This window comes from Phoca vitulina, unplaced genomic scaffold (genome assembly GCF_004348235.1).
Source record: "Phoca vitulina isolate PV1807 unplaced genomic scaffold, GSC_HSeal_1.0 scaffold19, whole genome shotgun sequence".
Taxonomy (NCBI): domain Eukaryota; kingdom Metazoa; phylum Chordata; class Mammalia; order Carnivora; family Phocidae; genus Phoca; species Phoca vitulina.
Window position 1 is genome coordinate 30,893,300 of NW_022589722.1, and position 21,176 is coordinate 30,914,475.

The 21,176-nt window shown below is 44.5% G+C and overlaps 1 protein-coding gene across 1 annotated transcript in view; it reads left to right on the top strand.

Annotated features, from left to right (window-relative positions):
* The window catches only part of ATXN10 (ataxin 10), a 163,632-nt gene that overhangs the window by 73,170 nt on the left and 69,286 nt on the right, over positions 1–21,176 (top strand). The window contains exons 8-9 of the mRNA XM_032416715.1: positions 390–498; positions 2,414–2,583. Coding sequence (XP_032272606.1) covers positions 390–498; positions 2,414–2,583 — 279 coding nt within the window. The remainder of the gene's footprint in view (positions 1–389; positions 499–2,413; positions 2,584–21,176) is intronic.

Consider the following 21,176-nt stretch of genomic DNA (forward strand, 5'->3'; position numbering starts at 1 on the left):
AAGTAGAACTTGCTTGCTGGGAATGCTTTATAAAAAGAAAGTGTTTGCATAAATGTTATGTACGTAGCTAGTAATTTTGAACATTTATTCCACTGTTGGAAGGTATTTTTGCTTGAATAAGAACTTTTCTGACTCTTCGCTCCAGGAAGACACATAATGACACATAATCTCGCGTTCTTGATGGCAGATGTTGCTGTTAGTGAAAATGATTGTTCACATACAGATTTAATATCTGTTTTGTTCTTGGTCGTTTTGTTTTCTCTCTTTAGATGCTGACTTTACCATCACCAACTCTTTAATATTTTTCATAGTATTCCATTCTCTTACCATTATTTATAACAGTTGCAAATTATTTAGCTTGACTTAAAAGTCATGTTTTCTTTTTTTAGGAGGCGTTGGCCACAGTTCGGCTTCTTGATGTCTTGTGTGAAATGACCGCTAATACTGATCTGCTCAGCTATCTGCAGGTTTTTCCTGGCTTGCTGGAAAGAGTGATTGGTGAGTGAATTATCCCACATGCTATTATTTGTAATTAAGGAATCTTTGGCTTGTCACGCTGAAGTGTAAGTCCAAACACAGATCCTTAATTTTCATTGTATTGCTCTATTTTTGAGATTTTTTTTTAATATTTTTTTTTCTTGGAAAGAATCACTGTGTTTTTGTACGAGCTCTGGCTTCTGCCACTGACCTGCTGTTTCCCTCCGGCTGCCTGACCAGCAGATGAGAGTACTACTGGCTGTTACGCAGGGTGTACATCATGGATGTGTCCTTGGTAGTGTTGTGGCCACGTGGTGGGAGGTTTGTGAAGATGGGGGCGGTTTGGTGATGGGGGTAGTTTCAGCAATGATGATGGGGATTTTTATATTCGTTTTCCAAATTTGTTAAGTATATTTTTCCCTATTACTTTTATAGGGCACAAAGAATAGTGCCTTACACATAGTGATTATGTCTTTGATTCTTAACCATCGGTTGGAATACCATCCTTGCTAAAAAGTTATTTGCAAAATAATTCAAGTAGAACCTGTTCCTTGTGGTTAGCCATACTTAGGGTGTTGTTATTCACTGTTTGCTATTTTTTTCCTTTAAAAAAGGATTATACTTACTGTGGAGATGCATATGCTAAGAAAGATGAATTTGTATCGAGGTGGGTAGATGAGTCAGCAATGAGCTACAGAAGATGTTTAGAATCTCATGTGAGTGTTTTATTTTGAGTGCAGTGCTTTTAGTGGTAATTAAAATAACCACAAACCTAGGAAACAGAATCTTTTTAGAAAAACGTGTGTGTTTGGATCCAGGGCAGACATGGGTTGTCATCCCAACTCTGCCAAATTACTGACTTCTCTGAGCTTGATTTCTTCATTATAAAATTGAGAAAGTGATACTTGCTTTTTTTTTTTTTTTTAAGATTTTATTTATTTATTTGTCAGAGAGCACGCAAGCAGGGGGAGTGGCAGGCAGAGGGAGAAGCAGACTCCCCGCTGAACAAGGAGCCCGATGTAGGACTTGATCCCAGGACCCTGGGATCATGACCTGAGCCGAAGGCAGACGCTTAACCACTGAGCCACCCAGGCGCCCCAATACTTGCCTTTAATAGATTTGTTAAGGGTGTTAAATGGGATAACGTGGAAACACTTAAGTACAGCTTCTGGAAGATGATCTATTTTCATATGCTGTCTAGAGGCATTTCATAGAGCATAATAATTTTTCCTCTTTTGAATATAGCCAGACTAGATTTATGGAGAGTACATGTTGCCTTCCGATTATCCGGACAGTGAGAAAAAAAAATCAACCTACTTCTTGGTTTTTGTCATACAGCTCATTACAGAATAAGTATTGATTGTATTTTAGATGTAGCTGACTGTAGTTGTCACATGAGTTCCTTCATAAAGAATTTGGGATTGGAAACCTCTTTATAAGAAAGATTGCAGAAGGTGCCTGAGTGGCTCAGTCGGTTAGGTGTCCGGCTCTTGGTTTCGGCTCAGGTCATGATCTCCCGGCTGGGGGATCGAGCTCCCGTGTCAGGCTCTGTGGCTCAGTGGGAAGTCTGCTTCCCCTCTGCCCCTCCCCTCGTTCACGCACATGCATGTGCATACACATACTCTCTCTCTCAAATAAATAAATAAATCTTTAAAAAAAAAAAAAAGAAAGAAAGATGGCAGAAAATTTTTAGCTAACTTTTCTTTGTGGATAAATAGAAAGTCCAGGTTGGGATAATCATTATGGCTTATCTCCCCAAAACCAGAGTTGTGAAAAAATTTCAAGCAAAAGAAGAGTTTTCTAATCATTAAAGGTGCTCTATCTACCTTTATTTTATTTTAGTCCATTAATGTAAGTTAGATTTGTATATGGAAAGTCAGTACAAAATACTGAAAATTTTCTTAGGGAAAATAAAACTTAGGTGTTTTCGTTGTAGACCTTTTACGACTGATTCGTGTAGCTGGCAATGACACCGCAAACATCTTCAGTAGCGGTGGCTGCATAAGAGCAGAGGGCAACATCTCAAATATGGCTGAGGGCTTTAAGTCTCATCTCATTCGTCTGATCGGAAATCTGTGTTACAAGAATAAAGACAACCAAGACAAGGTAAGATTGTTTCTCGGCATGTTTCATATATATATGGCTTCATTTAGAATATGATATTTAGAATTTAGAATATATACAGTTCTTGGAGTGATAGTTTGAGTGTTTAGAAGGTAGCTTGAAATAATACATGTGTGCGCATATTCCCACAGGTACGCGTCCTAGGTCACGTTTGTTTATATCAGGATTTGTATTTTTGTAATTTTGCATTGTATTTGTCCTTAATGTGTTTGAGCCAGTCTCCTTTCTCATAAATTGTCAATGCTTATCTAAGCCAGTGCATATCTTACATCATGTAGAGAACAATCAATAAAAACAGGTATTTGAAGTGCCTAGAAATTTTCAAACACATGATAGACATTTAATAAATAGTTATTATGGACCATTATCTTAATAAAAAACAAAGAGAACTTTAATCTTGACCTACATTTATGGATGATAGCATCGTAAGCATTTCTTCTGTTTTGAAATTGATACAGTATTTAAGTATTAAATCTTTAGAAACTCAATAGACTGCCATTGGAAACCTCTTTTGTGCTGAATAGCTTAGAGGTCACTATATTGATAACATGAGAAGGTGATAAAAAAGATGGCAGAATTGGACCACATGCTTAACATCGAACTAGCCTGCCTATATTTTCCTAGAGTTTTTCTTTGGGTGGCATTTGTTTTGCTTCATCAGATATCAAATATGTATGTGGCAGATTCTGTTTTTCCAAGATGGCTGCAGAAACACGCCTGCAATATGACTTTGCCATTCTCCCATCAAGGATTAGCATTTGTTTCTCCATTTTCTTCAGTCTGGATGACGAAAAATCTCTGTGACTGCTTTGAATAATCACATGTGGTGGGAGTGATCTTGTATCATTTCTGATCGAGCCCTTGACTGATCTGGCAGATTCCATTTTTAGCCGTGTCAAAGCTGGTTAACCATGTCAGATGTGCAGATCCCCTGAGATCACTATGCCGTGATTTGCTCAGTCTGCATGGAGAGAAGCCCTGGAGGGTGAGATGTAATGAAGAGAGAGAGAGAGAGAGGCGTCAGGGAATACCAAGGCAGCGGACATGTGGGCAGGAGACCATCTTGGAAGTTTTCTAGGTAGTTGCGCGCTTCCTTAGTTCCAAGCTCGGTTTCCTAGTTGCACAGCTGATGCCACGTGAATGAGGGACAGCTTGCCTGACAGAGCCCTTTCTGAATTTGTGACCCACAAGATTATGAGGAATAATCCAAAATTGGGGAAAAAATAAGTGGTGTGGGTTCTGCTTCTGTTAATGGTCCTGTAAGCTGCTGTAGGACTGAACCTCCTGCAAATAATAATTACAAACTCTGGACAAAAGACAGCCATGTGAAAATAATCAGATTTGACACAAACAGGCGATTTTGGAATTGAATTGCCCCTTGGAAGAAGGGAGCGGTGCAGCGTGTGCTCTGTAGGACACTTAAAACTCTAAAAGAAAATCTGCACTCCTTTCATCTTAAAGATTAAATGGACAGTTTGGAGGAAGCACAGCCATTGGAAAGTGAAGGAGGGACTCCTGGGAAGGAGAAAGCAAGCCCCAAATTCTGTGTATCAGCTGTCTGAATCCATGCGATGCCTGAATCACACATGTAGGGCAGGATTCAAGCAGCTAAGCTACGGATAAAAGAATTGTACTGAGTTTTGAGCTGCCACACCAGATTTGGCAGTGTAACTCCAACCAAGATAATTGCCTGCTAAAATAAAAATATCAACATTCTTTAGAAGAATATAATAGAATCCAGAGTTTCCATAGCATAGTATTCACAATGTCCAGGATAGAATTCAAGCTTACTTTAAGCACAAGAAAATATGACCCATTCTCCAAGAGAAAAAAGATAATCAGCAGAGACTACAATGACACAGATGTTGGGTTTAGCAGACAAAGATTTGAAAGCGACTCTAACTATGCCCAAGGATGTAAAGGAAAATATGCTTCTAATGAATGAAAAGATAGTCAGCAGAGAAATAGACACCAAAAAGAGAACCAAATGGAACATCTAGAATTGAAAAATATAGTATCCAAAATAAAATTTAAAAATTTTACTGAATGAGCTTGACAACTTAATAGAGATGACAGAGTAAAGAGTCAGTGAGCTTGGAGATAGGACAGTAGGAATCATCCAGTTGGAAGAGCAGAGAAAAGATCGAAAATAAAATGGTCATCTTTAGATGGCTAAGTTTTGGAGGAATAGTATGTTGTGTAGCATTTGATAGTTAGCATACTTTCTACAGGACATGGCCCAGAACCAAATGCCAGATAACTTGCTCTCATGTGTATACCATTTCGACGACTCCTCATTTTCAAACAGGTGTGAGTGGAAGACTACTAATCCCCTCCCCACCCTGGAAAATTACTGGACCGATTTTTGTAAGAGAAAGTTGATAGAGAATAAAACACACTTTGCCTTTTTAGTGACCAAGACTGCCTTTCTTGAGGAGCACAAAAGAGGTGGTTTTTCTTGTGTTTAACTATTCTTTTGTTGCTAATTTGGATTGGCCTCTTATAGGAACAAAATGTAGTAACCCTTAAAAGGCTTATGAAATAACTCACCGAAGTCAGGATCAGATTGCACCATAAGTAAATATGGAGCGTGCCCAGGTGCTGCTGTGGAGAGGTCACTGGGGCTCACAGGAAGTCGGGCTGTGTTTCTTCACGTGTGCAATTGCTAATAGCACTGCTGATTTCTGAGCAAACATTCTCGAAGGTATGAAGAAGTTCATTCTTTGAGTATAAGAATGCCTCTGTTTCTCCTACTTTCTTACCTATGCCAACAAAATGCCTTCCCTGAAAGCATGACTTCTGGGATTTGTTTCTCCTTCCGAAGAATCTGCCACAACGTCACAGTCTTACTCTGCATGTTTCTGGATTCTTGTCGCCAAATCCTGATTCTAGCTGGGTGTGACAGACCTTGACCTTGCCCATTGTTGCCTCAAAGAATAGAGGTCACGTGCTCTAAAGATGACTTTAGTTACGATTTTAGAGAAATGGATGATAATGTAGCAGGTCTTTTTCACCAGGCTATTAATTCTTATTGTGTTGTCCAGATGACTATCCCACTTCTACCCAAATTTGGGCCCAAAGGGAAATTTGGCTTTCTCTGCTCTGAGACTAAAGATTTGAGTTAGGGGGATTTTGTATCCTCTAACGGGATTTAGTTCCTCCTTCACCTGGAAGGAGGGTCTGATGACCTGTTTCGTGTTTACTATGTCACAGGGTTGTGCATAGTGACTTAACATGTATTCTCAACTTGGATCTTTGTATCAGCCCTGGGAAGCAGGTTCTGCTAACCACATTTAGGAGAGGCTGTCAGGTGGGTGAGTTGCATTGTCCAGAGTAGAATTTAGATTTGTCTGACTGAGCTCCTGGGCCTGTGCTCTCTTCCCTGGACCGCGGTGCCTCATTTAGGAGCTTTCCAGGGCTTTGGAGGAAGAGGAAGTCAATAGACTTCCTGATGGACTCCCCACCGAAGATGCTAGAGGCTTGTGTATCCATTTCTGCGAGGCTAGCTAGGCCCCTTCTGCCCGCTCTGGGTTCGAGTCTGGCACTCCTGGGTACTCACATCTCTGTCTCTGACTCATCCATTCATCAGATGTGCATGTTCCCAGCTCTGGGGGTCTGTTGATGGAGAAGACAGACCGGTATCTCTTCCTGTGAAGCTTTCACTCTAGGAGCACCTAGGGACTGTCCTTGCTTCTTTGAACTAGGATCCCAAGACGATTGACTAATGATTGTCCTAGATCTTTGTGCACTACCAGTTGCTCTGAGGTTTGATCAGAAGCCATTTCAGCCCAGCTGGATCTCTGTGCTTGTCTGTGTCCCTTCAGTCATTGCATCGAACGTGGTGCCCACCTACTGGATGGCGCCCCTTACAGTTGGGTGGCCCTTTCCCTGTTACAAAGGTCTTCTCATCCGTGTTAGTTTGTTGGAGTCTTAGGACACCTCTGTGGAAAAGGCTGAAAAGCCATCGTCATTTTCTTTCTTTTTTTTTTTTTTTAATTTTTATTTATTTGACAGAGAGAGAGAGAAGGAACACAAGCAGAGGGAGAGGGAGAGGGAGAAGCAGGCTTCCCGCGGAGCAGGGAGCCTAATGCGGGGCTCGATCCCAGGACCCTGGGACCATGACCTGAGCTGAAGGCAGATGCTTAACGACTGAGCCACCCAGGCGCCCCCATTATCATTTTCTAAATGAGGAGACCGGTCTAACGCTCAGAGAGACTGTGATTTAGTTCTGTTAGCGTTTATTCAATGGGAACCACTGAGCTGCCTGCCTGGGGGAGACACAGTCACCATAGTAGGCCCGTCAGAGAGGAGCAGGTGTGGTCCTCTGGGCAGGCTGTGCCAGCAGGCCCCTCTAAGCAGGGACGGGGGCCGGACTGCACCATCGTGATAGGAAGGGCGATAACCCCCTTTTGCGTTTGTGTCTTTGGGCTGTATTTAAGGGAGTCAGATGTGTCTGGCCTCAGATGAAGAATCTGCCTCGGGAAATTATTTCCCCAGTCCTCCCGTGGATCTTGAACTCTTAAGTCTGCGCACGTGATGAGTCGTAGTGTTTCTTGGATTGTAAAGGAGTCGCTGGACTTCCCTTTCCCAGGTCATAGTAGGGAGCTCTTCCCAAACACTTGGTGACTTCTATTCTTACCTTGTTTTTTGTGCTTGACAAAACATAGTATTTCCTTGCTACTCTGTACTGATTAGTTTACTTTTAAACCTTTGTGGACCTGAAATGGAGATTCTGTTTTGGTTTCTATTGTAAGAAGCACATGGGTATTAATGCTGTAAACACGAAGAAAGCATTCTTTGGCTTCCTCTTTGTTAGCGTAAGGAATGCATGGTGTGCTTTTTTTCTTCCCCGTTCTTCTTTCCTTCACTATTGTCAGAAATGCTTTAAGTGAATTCTTGATGAGACGAAAACCCAAACATGGTTGCTGTTTTTTTCCATAAAAGCTGATTGCATTTTTTTTTCAAAGTGGATAGGCAAATGAACTAGTTTGTCTACCTTCATCCCCCCGCCCCCCAAGAAATTCTATTGACTAATAAGTTGGGCCATCCACAGTTTGGATTATTCAGTCCATTCTGCCAAAAGTTTGTGGAAATGCTGCTCAGTTTCTTCTTTTCCTTCTCCTCCTCCCTGATAGAAAAGATTCCCAGCATTCACACATACGTTTGCTCCCATGTGTTCAAACATATGCACATAGCAAGCTTTCATTACAGCCGTGACTTCATTTTAAAAATAAGTCTATAGTGTACAGAAAAGTTGAGCATGAGAAGACCAGAAACTGGCCAATTCTGAATTCCAGCTCAGAATTACCTATTATGAAGGTAGGTTTCATTTATATACATGAAAAATCTCTGATATATTTTTCATTAAAATGTTTTGCCCATTATCCCCGACATCTAAATTGTGCCTCCCACGTAGTAGGCATTTGGTAAATTTTTCTTGTGTGAGAATTTATTTTTAAAATATTTGTCCAGTGTCCATTACATACTGAGCACAGTTTTAGGTTCTGGAACTATAAAGCAAGTAAGACATGATCCTTGTCTTCAAGGAGTGTATATTTTACTATAAAATTTCCTTACTGGGGCGCCTGGGTGGCTCAGTTGTTAAGCGTCTGCCTTCGGCTCAGGTCGTGATCTCAGGGTACTGGGATTGAGCCGCACTCAGCGGGAAGCCTGCTTGTCCCTCTCCCACTCCCCCTGCTTGTGTTCCTTTTCTTGCTGTGTCTCTCTGTCAAATAAATAAATAAAATCTTAAAAAAAATAAAATAAAATAAAATTTCCTTACTATATTTGCAGACAGAGACATGTAGTAGAAAGAAAATAACTTTCCAAATGAAAAGCAATGTTCCTCTAAATTTTGGGTTCTGTAATTATTTTTAAAAGTCTTTTTTATGTTTACAATATATTTGAATATACTCTAACTTACTGTAAGTTGTCTTATTTTTATTTGACTTACCCATATCTATATTTTAGACCATAAGAACGTCTACTTAGTGTAAAACTTGCAAGGAGTTAGACGGTATGTTTTTAATCCCAAATAGGCTTTGTAGATCTGAGTATATTTTTTTTGTTAACCGTAAATAAAGTTTCAACTAAATTTACAATTGTTAAGTATTCATAACATGATCATTTTTTAGCTCCTTTTTTGGGGAGGGGGATGGATGCCCTCAGGTTTTCACATCTAGATGTGAGGTGTCAAGAGCGGGCTAACTATTAAACCCTTTTTTTTAATGATTCTATTTGACGTGTTCTCAAGTAGCGTATCTGCCCATGAAATCATGAAGCTTCAGTGATCGATTGCTGTTGCCTCATCATTTTATTCAGGTGGTTGCTCTGCGTGAGGGTTCGTACTTGTTTCTGCTGCGCCCATACTGGCTGAGTCGTCAGCTCCCCGGGTAATTGATGGTTGTGCAGAGAAATGAATGCGTGGCCAGGGTGGGATTTCCTTTGCGCTGCTGTAAAGTGGGCCCTAGGCTCTCTGTTCTCACGCAAGACCAGCGTCTGCACGCTTGGCCCGTGCTAGCTAGTGCTGTGTGCACTTCCCAGCCTGCAGTGTCCTTTCCCTGGATGACCTTAGCTTGGCCTTTGGTACTCAAGGTCAGAAGGTGCCTTCTCTGCAGAACCTTCTCAGATCACCGCAGAAAGGCTTTCCGCCCACACTCTCCTCTCTAGCCTGTACCTGCTACTCTTAATGCCCTGCTTTATCCTTGACTTGTAAATACAGTACTGGCTCTGGGTTCCAGCATGTTTCCGGATATGTGTGTTGTTACAGCTCCAGTGTAATACACACATATAAAGTGACCCTTGGCAAATCATGCTCAGTTTGATTTGGGCGTCACTCACTTTACCTTAGCCAGCCTAGTTCGTAGTCCTCCCCACCCCCCCACTCCATCCATCTCCCCTCCCCGCCCCGACCAGGGGTTCCTCGCTTCTCCCTTGATGATTAGTCTTTCATGAGTCTGCTCTTCCTGGTTGATAATGGCGTAATCTGCACTCTCTGCCAGGGACATACTTTTCCCCTTTTACATGAATCTTCCATAGTGTACCTCAATGCCTGACTACTTGGGGAATTCCAGGGAGGCTGCTGAAAACATCCCAGCAGTGGGCTCGCCCATCAACGGCGCCTCGGTCTTTGTGCTGTTTGTCACATTCAGCTCCACAAATATGGGTGATGCGCATACAGGAAGCTTCGAGTAGTACAGGGAACCCAGACGGGGCCTCATGTTAGATACCCCAGGTCTGCCTCGTGGTTTTACCGGCTCAGCTGTGTGAGCTTGGGCAGATGATTTCACCTCTCCGAGTCTCAGCTCCTGCGTGTATAAAATGGAGACTGACACCTGCTGGTGGGGCTGGCAGGAGGAAGTGTGATCACGTATGTGACGTGTCTGATGGCGTGTGTGTGGCCTCTCAACCTCCGTTCTGGGTGGCTCTGGTTCACGCCAGTGTCTCCCAGAGCGTGTATTGAAGTAGAAGTTTGTAGACAGCATTTCGCAGGTATTTACAAATTACAAAGTAATCCTCACATTCTGTACTCTGTGTTCATCACTTTTCTTAATAGATGGGACTTTTTGGAGGAAGTAAAGTGAAGCAAATATGAGAACTTTCTTCGGGACCAGAATCCTTTTTTTCCTTGTCAGTTTGACCACGCATGCTCTCTGCATTGAATTTGTCTTTTGTTACTGTCTTGTAAAGAGCCCAGGTGTTTTCTGTGTGGATCCCCGAATCCGTTCTAGCTCACTTCTGAGAGCATGTTAAGGAACTTTCAAATGACGGGCCTGTGGCCTGTCTCGGTGAGCCTGTGTGTTTTCCTCGGTTAGAAACAAGTTGCACAGAATCCCAGTTTATTGATTTGAAGATTGAATGTATAGGCAAGATCTGGCTTGCTTAAAATTCCTCTTCTTTGTAATGTAATCCCAGTTCAAGAAATATGTCAAAATTCATAAATCAAGCTGTCACCATTAGTTTCCTGAACCTACAGTTCCTGTTACAGTAGGTGAAATTAACATTCCTATCTAGAGGACACATATCATGGCTTAGCTTGGTGCAGCTGTAAATTTTTTCTTTTTAAAGACCCAAAACCCCTTTTTGTGTCTCATCATAGAGTGATCAGCTTGTTCTTTTGCAGAAAAGAGGTAAATTATTTAAAAGGAAGAACCACAGTAAATATGTAAATAAAAGGTAATGATCTGCTGTTCTCTGTTACTTGACTCTTGCGCACAAACTAGGCCCCGGGCCCCTGCGGATGATGCCACCTCTACCTCTCAGTTCCTCACCAGGCTGTGAGCTCTTCGAAGGCAGCAGGCACCCGGTGTAACCCCTGGTGTGCGGCGTCATGGACGCGTACCCCGTTACACTGGCTAATCAAAGCCCGGAGGAGCTAAGTTCCTTGCTGGGAGTGATAGCAACCTGAATTCCCAGTCCAGGACCAAACTCTCAAGACTGGGACGCCAGTGTTTCCGCACTCCGCAGAGGGGGACATCTCTGGATTTCTTGAGGTCTGTCATTTGGGATCTTTGGCCAGCTCTGTGTGAATCCTTAGAGTCGGCACCTTTTGTCGAGCAGCGCAGGGGGGCGCTTGTGGCAGAGTCCTTCAGGACAGTGCTCACGTTCCGTGGTTCTTGTGAACTGTCTTTGACCTCTGAAGTGCTCCCTGGAGGTTAGTGTAGAGAACTGCATTTCTGGGATGTGCGTATTCTGAGAAGCACCGTTTACCCATAGCCTCCATACCAAAAGGGAAGATATTGGGCAAGTATTTGTCCGTGGTGACTCAGCACTTTATGAAAGCCTGGAATCCAGTTTTCTCAACTGCCACTCCATTTCCTTTACTGTGCCCTGTGATCAGTTTATAGACAACAGGGATTTTAAACGGATTTGTATTTAACAGTAAAGACAATTATTTCACAGTATCCGTAACAAGAAATACCTGAGACTTTAGGTGAAGGAAAACCAGCCACATAAACTGAGAGAAGTATCTGGTTCCTTGATGGAAAAGTGGGATATTATAAAGCTGTTGTCTTTAAACTCATTTATCTGTTTATTGCTAGACCAGTAAAATCCCACTGAAGGGAAAAAAACCCAAAATTTTGACAAAAAAAACATGAAACTAATTGGGGAATTGTCTTAGCAATATTAAAATCTACTTTACAGCTAAAATAGTCAACAGTGTATGGAGTGTATATATTAGTGGAAGAGAACATGTGCTTTGGAAGCAGACCCCTGAGAAGTGAGAGTTGGCCTGTGACAAGGGGAGCCCACCAACCAGAGAGGAGGCAGAGCTTGTTTTATCAGTGAACCGGGAGTAATTGGTTAACTGTGAAAGAAACTGAGCTCCCCCCAGAATCAAGTTGTGTCGACGAAGGAATAAAATGCTACAGCTGGAATCGTGGGAATCTGGAATAGTCGTTCGTCGGTTTTTCAGAATAACCAAGGATATTTTATGGAGTAGAGGTAATGAAGATTGGTAATGAAGATTATCACAGATTTGACTATTCCTAAGTGTGGAACTCAGCCTTGAACCAGCTTGTACCTGGGTTCTGCCAGACAGTAGGAGGCTGACCTCGAGCTAATTATGTATCCTCTCTGTGACTCAGTTTACTCAACCAAAAATGGAGTCCTCATAGGACTCAGGGCAAAGGGGGGGTTGTGAGGGGTAAATTAGATGATCCACTTGAGACACATGCTAAGCTTTTAGTCACGGTCAGCTCTATTTATACTTACGCTTATTTCAGTATTATTATATTATAATAGGAACAACCTACTTTTCCATCAATTGGAAATGTTTAAATTATAGTAATATGATACACATCCAATAAAAATCATGTTTTCAGAGAGCATCTATTCTCTTGATAGCACTCAGGATGACGTGGTCAGCAGGACTAAAGGAACAGGACAACATGGGACTGTATGTAACAAGCCCTACTTTCATGTGCGTCTACGTCGTACGTGGATTTAAGGTGCACAAATGCACACGCATGCGACAGAGTGACCCTGAACGAATATCCTACATTAGTAGCTCCTCTCTCTGGGTGGTAAATTAATGACGGGTTTCTGTTTCCTGTATACTTTTTGTAGTCTTGACAGTGAATGTGAATTACTTTAATAATAGCAAGAAAGCGCTGTTAAAAAAGGAAAGGGGTGCATGGCCAGAGGTCCTGATAAGACAAGAATCTCCGTAGTTCATTAGTAACTGACGTTTTTCTTTCTTCTGCGTGCCTGGTGGGACAACATCGCAGCCCCTCCTTGGCCAAGGTCCCGGGGTTTTAACAGTTACAGTTTCAGTTACATTTTTAATTGAAAGATTTTAATAAGTAAAACGTTGGCATAAGATCTGGATAATATTGCTAACAAATAATTAATAGCCTGGATGGAGTCGGTAGGTGGTGTGTGAGAGAGAGGGAGGGAGAGAAGAAAATATGAAGAAGAAAATATTCTTCCAATGTGCTGCACATTTTTTCCCCTCATCAAAGGAATGGGAATTTGAATTTACCCTGTGTCATCAGGTGGTGCGGCTCATGAGGTACATGAGCCTCTGCCGAGTGTCTATGCTTTCTATTACGTATCCCAACCTAGGGAAACTCTGAGTGCTCTTGACGTTGTGAAATTTCTTTATATCTCCCCAGGCTTTATTTCTTTGGTTAAATGAGAAAAGTGCTCTTATTTCAAATAGTGGAGAGTTCTCTCATTTTTTAAAAGAATAAAGTGGCGCTGTCTGTCACACATCTGAAACAGTTTTGATCTTTAGCATATTTCGTGTTTTTTTTTTCTTTCTTTTTTTTCCCCCCTGGCAGCAACTGAAAATTAAAAGGATCAAAGCCATGTCCCTATAATGGGCTTGTTTTCATCAGGGCTTGAAGGCACAGTCGGACTGCTTCCCCTAGCCTCTTAAAAGCCTATTGCTTATCTTGTTCTGATAGAATTTAATTTCATACCCATTACATTCAAATGGACCAAGAATGATATTTAGTCTCAAGCTGTGGATTTTAGTTTGAATTTAGATCTGCTGCTTTGTTGCACTGAAGAGTAAAGTCAGGAATAATTTTGAGTCCAAGTATGAAGGAATATGCTATTTGGCGTAGTGGCAAGAGCTTTTAGTTCAGCTCAACAAATATGTATCTGCCATATGCTGTGTATCAGCCAGGACTCTAGACATGGGGAATGCAGAAACGGATTTGGCCTTGTGCTTCCTCCCAGGGAATGCACAGTGTAAAGGGGGAGACAGGTGTAAAAACGGATCGTTCCAACAGAGTGGTGTGTGTAATTCAGAGTGGTAGTAGAAGTGTTGTAAATGCTTGGTGGAAATGGCTCACCTTGGAGCTTCCAGAAGAGCCTCAAGGAGCAGGGCGGCGGGTGGAGGGAAAGGTTGGCCTTATGAGTGGGTGTGAGGATCCCCCTGCTGCATGCTGGCCTTGACTGGACCTGAGGGTGGGAGGCGGGGTGCAGAGGGGCAGGGCAGGCGATGGGGCTTTGTGTGCCTGGCCGATGGGCTCTGAACTCCACTGTCCTAGTAAATTCATTAAAGTATCTTTCATCTCTGAGGATGATGTTGGTTCTCTTTCATAGCCACATGTTCCTTCCTTGCATTCTCTCTGTGTATTTTGTCTTTTGCCATACTTCTGTTCTCTTTCAGACTGTTGTATTATTTCTAGCCCTTGAGGTATGTTTTCTCATTTGTCACCCCCCACCCCAGTTCCTCTCCCCTCTCTCCCTCCCTCCTTCTGTCTGTCTCTCTGTCTCTGTCTGTCTCTCTCCCTCCCTCTCTCTATCTCTCTATCTCTCTGTCTCTGTCTCTCCCTCTCTCCTTCACTCTCCCTCCCTCCCTGTGGTTTACTCCCAGGGGTTTTCCTGGTCCCTGGGTTGTAGACTTGTTCTCACAGAACAGTTTGCCTTTGCTTCCGTCTCCTACGGCCCTAGAGGGTCCACACATCCTACCTTTTACCAGTTTCCATATTAATGTTATTTCTTGACTCAGGGTTCTGGTAGCACACTAGCAGTGTGTGTGTGGACCCAGCACCTACATGTTGTAGTGGCCCGCCCCCCCCCCCCAATCTCTGGACAAACCACAAGCCTCATTAAACTAGTGGACAGAGTTTTCACGAAGTGGCAGCCTCTGATGGGGGAACCTCATTCTACACTGGGGGTTTTCATTCCTTGTCACTGCGCTTTGTAGGCTGAAGGCCACTTGTCTGCAACCCCACCATGGTTCTGAAAACCCAGCCTCTAGGGACTTCGTCCTGGTTGGCTGCTGGACACCTTCACTTCTGTCTACCTCTCTGGCTTTTCATTTCTGGCATCTCGGGGGATGCAAAGTCTGTCCAGTGATGGGATGATGCCCAGGACCCCCGAGTCCTGGAGGGTTAGGCACAGAGATGAGTCCTGTCAGCCAAGTAGAGAACTTCTGGGTCCCTGGGAGCAGATGGGCTCTGGGGTTTACTGTGTGAGCCTTCCCCTGATTGTCTGCTTCCAGCATCTGCATACTCTTCCCTTCAGCATGAGAACATTTTGATTTGGGGGAAAAGAAAGTTGAAATTTGTTTTTTGACTTCCTAGCAAGGCAGCCTTGTACATGTCACTTCTCAGAGTCTGTTTTTTCATCTATAAAATGAGATATTACCTGCCTTACTCATTATGAGGATTGAATTATTATTGATGGTGGTAACATTGATAACTGCCTTTTACGCGTGTCTCCTGTGTGTCCTGAAGTAGGGCATTCTACAGATCTCTTTCATTTCAATCCATCCAACTCCACAGCCCGTGTTGCACTGTGTCGTTCTGCCTCTCTAGGGTCAGCGTGGAGGGAGGGCCCGGCTCACAGCCCGGTAGTCCCTCTCCGTTGATGCTCTTCCTGAAGCTCTTGGAGCAGGGCCTCGGCCTCTCTGAGACACGATCTTGGGCAGGCAGCACCCAGAAATGGGAGCCAAGAGAGGGAGAAGGCTAGGGTCCTTTTCTACCTGTGAGCTGGTCTCTGCCTTCCTTCTGCACAAGGACTGGCTGGCTCTCTTGCCAGGCAGCATTCTTGAGCTCAGGAGTGCTGGGTGCGGGGCCCCAGGAAGGAGAACCCAATGTGGTCCCTTGCTGGTTAGTTTCACCCTCAGAGTGGATAGCCTTCTAGGTTGGCTTCAGGAAGTCTCGAGCCTGCATTGTGCAGAAAACATCTGTGCAGAGCTGCCCTTCGCCTGAGTGAAGAAGGGCCCTGGTTCTCTGTGATCCTCCGTCTTCCCTATGTGGTTCCGTCATGCTGAACCTTTTGTGTCTTTTAGTTCAGATTTACGATAAAGTGTACATGCACCTTGGAGGGGAAACACTTTTTTTTTCTAAGTAGGCTCCACACGCACTGTGGGGCTTGAACTCACAATCCCGAGATCAAGAGTCCGACCCTTAACCGACTGAGCCACCCAGGCGCCCCGGAGGGGAAACACTTGAAAGCCTTATCGGTCTTGTACATATTTGTGTGGTGTGTTACCCTCTTTTCCTGAGTGCAAACTCACTAAGGTGGTTAGGAGAGCCCACGCTTCACTTCTGTGGTCGGTCACTGTGGTCTGTTCTTTGCTTATACTCTTCACGACACTAATAGTAGTAACTTGGACACCTGCATTTTCTTTTGGAGAAAAGGCATCGGTTACCTCAGCCACTTACTTCAATTGGGAAAAGAGGATTTTAAGCCTTATTCAAGAGCCTGGAAAAGTAAATTACTTCTAAAATGAGTAATAGCAACCATCACAGTCTTAGAAACACGCATTGTGTGGTCCCTGTTGTGTGGCGGCCACCCTCTCAGCCCTTCCATCTAGGAGCGCATCTAGCCTCATGGCATTTCCTAGGGTAGGCCATATTATTACCCCCGCCTTATAAATTTGTGAACAGAGGCCCATCGGGCTTGAGTACCTTGTTCAAGGTCACGCACAGCCAGTCAGCGGTGGGACCGTGTTAAGAATCCAGGCAACCTGGCTCCAGACCGACGCTCCGGACCAGGCCACGCCGCCTCCCAGCCACCTGCTCTCCTCTCCACGTTTGGCCTAGACTCGGTGTTGGCCGGGTCTCTCTGATAGCTGTCCGTTGGGGACATTGTGAGCCTAAAACAGGATTCTTCCCGTTTTCTCTGTATGGTCAGAGCCTTGATTTCAGTGAATGCCTACAGAATACCCAGGATCAATCTTTCAGGTGGAAGAGTAAGTTTTTTGTAAATTAAGTTTAAATAGGGTTCTCTTTGCTTATCCAGACAATTTTTAAGTTTTGAAAGACTGACATTTCCAAAAAGATTGTCTTTATTAAAGAAAATTTTATCCGCTAATATATGATACACACACACATAGACACGTATACATAAGCAAAGAGAATATGTGTTGTTTAATCATTTAAAGAAAAATCAAGTATTAGCATTAAAAGAAAGTCGCTAAATAGCCATGGTGAACTTTTTAAAGGGTCTTTCCAGTTTCTGTGTGACGTTTTCTGAGGAGGCCCTTAGGCAGGGGAGACCTTGCTCCCTTCCAAGCCGAGGGGCCAATCTGAAGCTTCCGTGTATGTGGTGGGGAGGTGATTGTCCTTTTCAGGTTGAACTATTTGTATTATTTGTATTATTGTACATCTTATGTTACAAATCCTTCCCCAAGCTGCTCTTAGCTCATGTTACTCTTGGACATTTGAATAATTGCTTTAGCGTGAGACTAATTTCTGGGTATGACTTAGTGACAGTGTTAAATTTACCCACTGGAAAAATCCAACAGGAAACTTGAAGAGTAAGCCCTTTTCCGTGGCAGAGTTGGGGGCACAAGGGCCGGTGGAGTTGACTTTTTCCTCTGCTGAATCCCATGGGGTCGATGGGTGAACATGGAGGAGGAGGGAGCCGGTGTGAGGAACATAACTGAGATGAGAGATACAGTTTCAGATGTTTTCTGAAGCAAATCACGCCCTCCTCCTTTCTGTGGCAAGGAGTGACTTTGGGTCTGCACCTGCAGCTCCAAAACGGACAGCCTGGGGGCTGGGGGCGTGGAGGAGGAGGGCTGGGGAAGTCTGAGCAGGGAGGTGGGTGGCGGGGCTGTTGACAGGAAAAATCCGACTGGCAGGCCTCTGGGAGCAGGAGGGGAGGGCGTGTCTCCTGTCTGCTGGAATTTCAGCCCTGGCAACTTTTGGCTACATCCTCCTCCCTCCCCCAACCAAAAACACAACACAACACAACAAAAAAATATCTCTGTCTTTCAGTGCAGAGAGGTGCAGTACCAGCTGCTCGGTAAAATGTGGCCACGGGGAGGCGCACCCTCTGGTTCCTCGGGTTCGGGCCCCAGGCCCCAGCGGGAGCCCTCGGAGAGGCCCAGGATCCTGGCCCAGGAATGCCCCGGCTTCTGAAGTGCACCCTGGCCCAGGCTGGGGCCCTACCCGGAGTGTCATCGGCCCTGGGGTCCCTGAGGAGTGTGGTCCAAAGGGGGAGGAGTGGACGTTTCATTCAGCACTTTGAAGGGAGAAAGAAACCGGTCCTTTCTGTATTCTCTGTAAGACAGATTTGTTTCTAATCTTGAGAAATCATTTCTGGCAGTTTTAGAAGAAACCTTAGTACAGCATCAGGAAATACGGAGAGGGTAAAAAGCTTTTTTTCCACGTGTGTGTAGGATTCAGGGAGTTTTGAGTATACTAACCTCATAAGTCCCATTGTTTTGGAATTTTAGGTGTTAATCAAAATGATGATTAAAATTCTCAAATTAATTGGTATTTTATTCTCTTTTAAGTGCTACTCTCCTTTTTGAGTAGTTTTTATAACCAGTGCAGCTCAGCTTTATTAGAAAATTAAGCCCTGATGCACTTTTCTCCAAGCAGCCTTAGTCACTTGGGCTATAATGATTAAATTGGCATCTCTTAGACTTTCCTGTGTACACTGTTTATTGATCTTAAATTTGTAAAAGAGAAAACACAAAGTTCAGTTTTGTGGGGAGATGCACACATTCAAACTAAAGTTAATACTTCAGCGTTTGTACGGCAGGGAGTGACGTGGCCCTTTGTCACTGGAACAGTGCCATCAGGAAGGCCCCGTGCAGTGGTTGGGGGCCCCGACGCTGCCGCCACAATCCGGGTCAGCCCCGGTCACCCTGCACTTCCTGGGCTCCTCCCTGACCTTTGGCTCCGAATTGTCCACCCTGCTCACCGCCCTCCCCTGCGAAGTCGGTCTGTGACCTCCCCGGGAGTGTCGTCACGAGAGTTCCCTGAGGCCCCGTGTGCAGGAGCGGGCGGGCGCGGACCGTCACTGTCTCCACGGGGCACCACAGACCTTCTGGCCGTTTTGGATCCGTGTGAAAGCTCAGCAAATGAAATGACGTATTTGTGGCTTGAGATCTACCCACTTTAGTCTTGGACGTCACTGTTTCTGGTTCAAAACTGTAGATTCAAACGATTGGTTTTGAAGAACTGAGCTGCCCTGTGGACGATCACACCTGATTTCCAGATCGCTTCTGCCGTGTGCCAGGTCACAGCTCTGAGAATTCTTCGTTAGCGCTGTGTTTCATGTGCTGACAATGACCTGGAGATGTTGTTTTAGGTTGCCAGGTGTTAATTTAACACACAAACTGGCCTGTGTGCTTGCGCGTGCACGCATGCATACACACTCGCGGCAGAGTGCCAGGAGCGGTAATTTAAAGTGGAATTGATAGAGCAGTATGTAATGTTTTATACTTAGGCAAGCTCCTGATGTACAGCTTCATGTGACATCTCGTTTTTTTAAAAGCCTGAGGCATCGGTAATCTTTATAGCAAGAATTCTAGTGCTGTGTTATGCATTCCAGGCTTACTGTCTATTCTGCCCAGTAAATATATGGCTTTTATGGACTTATAAATCATGACAGTAGGATTCATGCATATCCAGAAACGAGGGGATTAAATCTTTACAGAGTTACCAAGATTTAATGTAATTTAGACATTATTCTTGCTTAGAAGTAACATTCTTATCTAAAGGCAGTATATTTCATATCTTTGGAGGGAACTTTAAAAACACATCACCTGAGAAACAAATACTGAGGAAGAACATACTGTGTGCCAAGCATGATGCTGAGTGCTAGGGAGAGGGATGTGAGAGAGGTGGTCCCAGCCCGTGAGTAACTCAGCACCTAGAGGAAGATGCTAGAAAGGAAAAGTTGTGTTTTTACGATAGAGGTGAGAAGGCGGTGCTGTGTGGTGGGGCACAGAGCAGGGCAGGGCAGAGAATCCCCCATTCTTCATGGGGCTCCGAAGCTTGAAGGAAGGAAGAAAGGCTTCCCGAGGGCGTTGATGCGGCGCAAACTTTCAGGATAAGTAGTGTTTAATAATGTTGTCAGCAGGGGCCGCCAGGTTCTCCTAACCGTTGATAAATTCCTCCCTCCCTCCCTCCCTCCCTCTCTCCTCTCCTTCACGGGAGCTAAGGAAACCAGGAGGGTGGGTAGAGCAGTTTTAGTAGCTGGCTTCTCTCTCTAATTTGTAGACAACAAAATGCACAGCTATTTCATGAATGGTTTAATGAGTGTCGACAAATGTATACACCTGTGTAACTATTACCCCAATCAAGATGTACAGAACATTTTCATCACCTCCAAAGGTTCTACCATGTCGAGGCTGGCTTCATGTGGCAGGACAGCATTGTGCAGAGGAGTAATGGCCCTAAGTAAGGAATGAGGAACAGGGCGGAATCTTGGATTGCATTCTTTTCCTATGGTGGAGACAGACTTGTGCTAATCCATCCACATTCCTTTGCTTAGACTCCCCTGGGAGCAGTGGCCCACGTCCTGGCGGTCCTGGCAGACGCCGTGGCCCGGTTCAGGGCCCCCGAAGCAGTACGTCTTTGCCATCTACGGATGATGCTCCTGACCCTCAGCACGTGCTTTTAGCCAGATTTCATGCAGGCCACGTGCCTCTGAGAGTGGGTCTTCCTTAACATCGACCTCTGTGTGTATACCCAGCACGGGCGGGGTTTGTTCAAGCATCAGGGATTATTACTCCACATTTGTTCCTTTAGCTCGGCAAGCGTTGACGGCGTATCTGCCTTGTGTCAGCCTCTGTTAAGCTCTGGGGTCCAAAAACCAAGTCCGATGCAGTTCTTAATCTCGATTAGCTTATGGTCCAGTGTGGGACACAGACGGTTAAATGGAGAGTTACCCTATAGAAGCGGGTAGTCAGCACTAACGCTCCTCATCAAGACTTGGGGTATCGGCAGAGCTTCCCGGGAATAACAGGAGTTACCACTTACGTACAGAGTGCTTACCCAGTGCTGGGCACAGTTCTAAGTACTTCGCTCCTTTACTCTTCTTGATGTTATTTTTCCCATTTCACACTTGAAGACACTGAGGGCCAGAGAAGTTAAGTAATGTGCCCAAGACCACACAGCTCTTAAGTGACATGAGCAAGAAATAAACTTTGTTATTTTAGGCTGCTTGGGTTTTGGGGGGCTGTTTGTCACTGCAGCATAAACTAGCCTGTCCCAGCTGGTAAGAACGTCAGTATGGAAGGGATTGGAAAGGAGTCCCCCTCTGCCGCCCTCTCCTCCCACGCGGGGGAGGGGAGGCAGTTGGAAGTTGGCCAGGGGCGTCTGGAGTGGAGGGAGGCCACAGTGGGGCGTGGACATAAGACGGGAAAC